This window comes from Apaloderma vittatum, unplaced genomic scaffold, assembly GCF_000703405.1.
Source record: "Apaloderma vittatum isolate BGI_N311 unplaced genomic scaffold, ASM70340v1 scaffold43213, whole genome shotgun sequence".
NCBI classification, from domain to species: domain Eukaryota; kingdom Metazoa; phylum Chordata; class Aves; order Trogoniformes; family Trogonidae; genus Apaloderma; species Apaloderma vittatum.
Window position 1 is genome coordinate 1 of NW_009708213.1, and position 6,690 is coordinate 6,690.

Here is a 6,690-nt window from a genome sequence, read left to right on the forward strand (position 1 = left end):
CTGACCCAAGGGCAGGACCTGGCCCTTGGCCAGCTTGAACCCCACACAACTGGCCTTGGCCCATGGATCGAGATCCCTCTGTGGAGCCTCCCTGCGCCCCAGCACACCAACACTCCCATTTAATTTGGCGTCATCTGAGAATTTACTGAGCGAGCACTCGATCTGCTTATCCAGATCATCGGTAAAGACTGGCCCCAAAACTGAACCCTAGGGGGCACCACCTGTGACCGGCCACCAACTGGACTAAACTCCATCCACCACAATTTTCTGGACTTGGCTACCCAGCCAGTTTCTAAACCAGCGAGGAGCCCCCACCCTGGCCAGGCCTGATGCCCTGGTTGTCCTGCTCATGACGTGTGAGGGCACTCAAGGTGAACGGCTCCATCATCTTCCGCGGCACTGAGGTCGGACTGACAGACCTGTAGTTCCCCAAATCTTCCTCCCAGCCCTTGGGTGTCACCTTGGCAAGCCTCCAGTCATCTGGGACCTCCCCTGTTCACCAGGACTGCCGGTAGATGATGCAGAGGGGCTTTGCGAGCCCCCACCACACTCCGGGGGTGGCTGGCCCCATGGACTTAGGAGTGTCCAGGTGGTGCAGCTGCTTCCTCCTGGGTTATGGGGGGTTTATTCCACCTCCATCCCTGTTTTCCAGTTCCAGGGGCTGAACACCCTGAGGATAACTCATCTGACTACTGAAGACTGAGGCAAAGAACGCATGAAGTACCTCTGCCTTTTCCTTATCCTTGGTGGTACTGCTCACCCCCGCATCCAATAAAGGAGGGAGCTTCTCCTTGGCTCTCTGTGTGGCTAAATATTCTCAAAAAACATTTTATGATCTGCCTGCAGGTAGGACAGGCGGCTTTGGGGGGTGGTAAAAGCCATCCTTTAGTCTGTACTCCTACAACCAGGAAACTAATTAATTCCTGAGGAGCGCTGATGTCAATTAACATGCACGGGGGGTCGCCGAGAGCCTCACACAAAACGCTTTCGCAGTGGCCACAGCAGCACAAGAGAATCATCGACCGCAAGATCACACGGGCAGTTACTCGCCGACGCATTTAACTTTGGGACGCTACAACGCGGAGGAACAAGGCACTACACAGGCACCTGTCCTTTCACTGCTCCTCAATCTCGATGAAAAAACTTCACCAGCACCTTCCTCGCTTCCAAGGATGCTTCCAGGGGTGGCTACGTTGCCAGCTAAAACAGAAGACACACAGGCACGGGTTTAAGAAAAAAAAAAGGCAAGCTTGCTACACAGAAATAGAAACATTGGACAATCCTGGCAATAATAAAACAATCACCGTGTTACGGAACGTTAAATTCTATTTGATTAACAGCGTTGTTTTGCAAAGTAAAGGAAATTTATAGCAAACACACATATTCTTAGAAACTGCTGTCGAAACTGCCAATTTTCTATTTTTTTTGCTGGTGCCTCATTCCTTATACATAAGGGAAAACATCGGGGAGACTGCTGTTCTTCTGTTTTCCTTAGAGAAAGAGTAGGGAGCATCAGAGGTCTAGAAATTACTGAATGTTAAGCCTACTTTGGGCTAACACCTATTGTTATTCTAGTTTAGTAACTCTTTCTTGAAATAGATCCAGTCGAGATTTGTTTTCCTCCTCTCAGAGCAACTGGGATGTTTCTGGCAACTCTTGCGATAGAGCAGAATAAGCAGTTACAGGATTTCTGCGGCCGGTGACAGAAATGACACTACAGGAGAGAGAAAAGCATGTGCTGCTTTTGGTGGAAAAAAAGAAAAAGAAAAAAAAGAAAACTAATTTCTAACAGGAACCCCCCACGTGGGAAAAAGGCAACAGAGTTTGTGTTCCAGGACAAGGGTTGCTTTCACAAACCACAATCAGCTGAGCAGCTACGGAAAATCCACTTGCCCTAAAATTATTTCTATGGCAGCAACACCCCATAAAAGAAACACATATTTATTGCATGGAACGTGCCAAAAAAGCCAGGTCAAAGCGAGGTGAATGTCTCGGATACACCTCGGAAACACACACTGCAGGATATTTAAGATGATGATTCTTTCTGTCTCGAGAATCTGTTTAAAGAATGGAATCAAGATTTATCTTCAGTGATTATTTGTCTGATTTTCAGCCACTTTCTCAAATACCTGACCTGCTCGAGCAACTCTTTGGAATGATATTACCGGCTTCCACTTCAGTCGCATCCTTCCTCCGCACGCCCCAGAGATAAGACAGGAGCCACTAGAGTTTCAGGAATTGGTTTTCCTCCATCCCCACCTGTTCAGCTGAAGGGCTGTCGAATATCCAAGCAACGCTGGCAGCAAGCGCCATCCAACGGGAATCATCGCGCCGCCGATACCGAGGCTGCCTTCTACAGGTTCCTTAATCGACGTGGCTAAAACAAGGTGTTCCTCACTCATGGGATAAATCAACTCAGCTAATTAAGGTGCTTCTAATTCATCGGGCTTTTGGAGCCAGCTCGTCAGCAACGCGAGTCACAAGGGTTTGTCTCAGCTGAGCTGCAGAAGAGAGTTTCTGCGCTTCCCTTCTTCAATTTGTCTCGGTGCATCGGTCAAAGAAAGATCTTGTTTACACGAGCGGAAAGCCACTTTCAGCAGTTTCAGCCAGTTATACGGCCCTGGGTATCGATTTTCCTGCTCTGATTACGCCCACCAGCCCAGGCTCAGCCAACCTGATTTTGCTGATATGGGGCTCACAGCCTCAAGGTCTATCCCAGACATTCCAAGGATGGGAAAGATTTTTTACCAAAATTGTAATTACGATCTTAAAAAAAAAATATGGAAAATTTCAGTATGATTACTAATTTAAAAATGTCTTTCTTCTTTTTTTTTCTTACACCATTAACACAGGTTTGGGCTATTTTCCCCACATTTGGAGGAACACAGAAAGTTATTCGAGGCGACAATAACATGAAAGCATTCCAGAGAGCATATACAAATAGCCACGGAAAGAAAAGACTTATTAAAAGTAATTTTTACTACTCCAATGTAAGTAAAAGCTCCTGAAAGTATTTCTTAAGATGAACATGGCCACTTCAGAGTCTAAACTGACTTAAGTAAAGGGTTTTTTTTTTTCAAATTTTTGGTTGTTGTTTGTATTAAAACAGTCGCAGTCTCCAGAACCATTTGGTTTGGTTGCAGGGGGCTTTTCCCACCACAGGTGGGAAAAGAGGACAAGTGTAGAAATATTTTTAAGCTCATTTATAACAAATGAGTTGAAAAATTAGCACGCATCAGGAGAGCTGCAAAACCTCACTTTTCAACCAATCGAAATTTATTCCATTTCAGCTAAACAGGACTTGCATGATTAGAAGCACAGTATCTAGTGCTTGCTCAGAATACTTTAAAAAAAAAAAACTAAACCAAAAAACATCAAAAAAGCCACCCTTTGGCAGAACATACGGATCTGAAGTGCTACTACACAAAGGATCCTGTCTCTTAAGGCAACACCACTCACCAGAAGCGCAAAAACAGACAATAAAAATGCCAAACCCAAAGTTGTGTGCAAAAGAAGTGCAAAACCAGAGTAAAAATAAATGCCAAACCCAAAGTTGTAAGAACTGAACCATACAAAATGAATACGCATTCTCCAAGAGGCACAGCTTTACTAAGGAGTTCAACGCTACGTAAAAAGCAATTCACATTTTATTTCAGATTGCAGTAAACTGTACAAAAAAAACCCCCACGTTTCATTCTCGCCAAAAAAATAACAGCGATATTTTCCATCTTACCGACCGATGGGAAAATCTCTTCTTTTAATCTTTCCTGGGTGAGTTAACGAATAAACAGACAACAAGACACAGGGGGTTGTGTCAGAGTCAGGACAGAACGAGCAGACTTAAAGGTTGGTGGAATCAATTTTTGTTTTCGGAATTTCAGTATTCCTGCCATGCCTGTTAAAAGCCTAAAGGACGAAAAGGTTTGTGTCTCACACAAAGGAATGTAAACAGTCGCCGAGAGATTGAAGAGGTTGGCTCTTCCAACGAAACCGTAAACGTACCTCTCTACCGCTACATCCAACTCGACACTGAGAACAGGCCACGGCACAGGGATCGTGCCGAACCCGCTCCCCAACACGCCAATTAAATACACGTGACAGATTTTAAAAAAAAAAAGTTTTAAAAAAGGATGAAATCTGAAGTAACAGAACTGAAATGGACAACCTTTAACATTTTGCACTTTCCTTCTCTTCTCCTAATTCACGAGCAAAGACGGCCTCGTCAGATCTACAACCACGAGGTACTTTATTTCCCGAGATGCAGCAAAGTCAACGAGCACCGAGTTAAGTCGATCGTAGGTAGAAAGCACCTCTGCCAAGAGCACGGCCTGATGTTCAGGCTCGGTTTTGTTCGCATTTAACTGCATCTAACGCAGACTAACAAACCCTAACTTGGGTCACAGACCACAGCTGCTTCAGGCCGAGACCTAAACTGGAAATATGATTGCAGTGATGTTTTTTTTATTTTACATTTCACAGTTTTGTTTTCTTTCCCCTTAGCTAAGAAACAAGCCATCTCAACAGATCAGACAGAGCTTAAAAAATTAAGCCTCTCCTGTTACTTCCGAGTTGTTTGAGGGGATAAAGTCTTCCTGAAATTCTACTTTATCTGGATAGAGTTTAATGTAAGTGTCCACCATTAAATCTAAGTCATGTTTGATATCAAAGTTTATGTTCAGCAAAGCTAGGTTGCTCGACCTTTGCTCCGTCAAGGTGTTTTTCAGGTACGCCTTCAAGCGCTTTCGTCCGATTTCGTATTTCTCGTGCTCCACCTTCATCACCGGAAGGATGCACAAGACTTTCAGCAACGCATAAACGTTCGGGAAAAACTTGATGTCGGGCAAGTGAAGTGCTTCATAAATAGTCGCTGGAAGTTCGATATCTTTCCCTCTGTGCTTCCACTTGATCCGCCAACAGTGAAGCTCAGCAGAAAGCGTGTCCGGGTTAGGCAAGTCATTTTTGTACATGTCGGCGTGATGCTCCTCGGACGTGTTGAATTTGAGCTGCCCCATGACAGAGGGCACCAAGGATAAACACTTGAGAGCTTTTAAATGTTGTTCCGAGAAGATATCTTTCAGCTCTTGAATGATGTGCTCCACCGTAGGGACGCTAAGGATTTCTTTGTAATAATTTTCCGACGTTATCTCAGAGTCCAAGCTGCCCTGTTGCGCCCTGCGGAATTTGCCCGGCAGTTTAATTTGTACGTCCAGTTTGGCGGCCAAGTTCGTCGCTTCCTCAAACCAAAATTCGTGGTAAACGTCGATATTCTCCATCACTTCGTTCAGAGAATGCAACACGGCCGTTAAGCTGCTCGCTGCAAAGAACACATCCGAGGTCTGTCCTTGGAGATTTTTTCCGAAAGCCCTCGTAAAAGACAGAACGTTCTTCAGAATGACAATGGTGACAATGAAGTCAAAATTTGTTAAAGCGCTCGAAAGCATAAAAGCTCGCCCGGCGATAAAATTGTTCCACCTGACGGACGAGTTGCTGCTCACGGCATCCAAGCACAGCACCAACGCTTGAATCAGCTCCACCAAAACCTCGAAAGTGTCGTGCCTGCCCGTCCACTGAGAACGGCAGATCTCCTTCAGCTCGTTACCCTTCTCCTTGTTGTTCTGAAAAAGAGCAGAAATGGTGTTTTCCAGCTCCGCCAGCAGCTGCGGAGACTGATGAAAGAGACAGCAAACTTCTTCGATTGTCCCTAGCGCGACGGAGACGCTGACAACGGGGACGGATTTTGCCAGCCAGGCATTTAAGGCACATGAGGAACAGAGCGTGTACACGGCTTGGGGATACTTTTCCAACAGTCTCGTAGCCACAACTTTCATTTTAGAAGCAAACCCGCTGGAGACGATGTAGGCCTGACCTCGGCAGTACTCCATGTTTAGGCCCCATTTTTCAGTGATGGTCGTGTGGAACTTGACAGCTAAAATTTCAGGATCAGCCTCATACGGTAAAAACCCTATGAATTCTTCTCTTAGATTATGGGAATCGTCGACGAATCTCACCAACACGGGCAAATGTTCCTCTCCCGCGATGTCTACTACTTCATCGGTGACGATCGAAAAGAAGTGCGAGTCTCTGACTTCCCTCAGCGTCTCTTCTCTCACGCAGCTCTCGCAGATCTCAAGCATTTGCTTCTGCTGCGTTTTCGAACAATACTCAAGATTGACGGCGGTCATCTCGAATCGTTTCCTCAGAACTTCATCTCCGGCGTTTATTCTATATTCCAGCAGAGCCTGAAAATTATCTGAAGTGAAAATACCTTCTGGAAGCTCATCAACACCGTGGCCATCCAAAGGAATATTTTGTTTACCCATGAGGATCAAAATCTCAAAGAGAGATTTAAGGTAATCTTTGTTTTCTCTTTCTTCCAGCGTTAAGGGGACAGCTTCTTCCTCTTGTTCTTCTCCTCCTTCCTCTGAGACCGTATTTTGCTCATTGCTTTCGTTCAATCCTGGAGTCGTGTGTTCCCGTTCAAAAGCTTCATCAACTGCAAAATGTAAAATACTGTAAGTGTCAAGGTAACAACGAATAAAACATAATATTTCCTTTCCCTTACCATTCCCATTACCTTTAAGTTGCTGGAGTCCAGAGAAGAATTTTTGCCATTTAAAAGCGAATCAGTATTTCGGAAAGAGTTCAGACTGACTGAATCAATCTGGCCAGGCTGGAGAGCTGGGCAAAGGG

At 45.2% G+C, this 6,690-nt stretch overlaps 1 protein-coding gene across 1 annotated transcript; it reads right to left on the reverse strand.

Annotated features, from left to right (window-relative positions):
- Positions 1–4,503: 4,503 nt before the first annotated feature.
- Positions 4,504–6,493, reverse strand: PRKRIR (protein-kinase, interferon-inducible double stranded RNA dependent inhibitor, repressor of (P58 repressor); the record flags this gene model as incomplete). Its single annotated transcript, XM_009866465.1, has 1 exon — positions 4,504–6,493. A coding segment is annotated over one exon (1,949 nt), but the record flags the coding sequence as incomplete, so codon positions are not given.
- Positions 6,494–6,690: the final 197 nt, after the last annotated feature.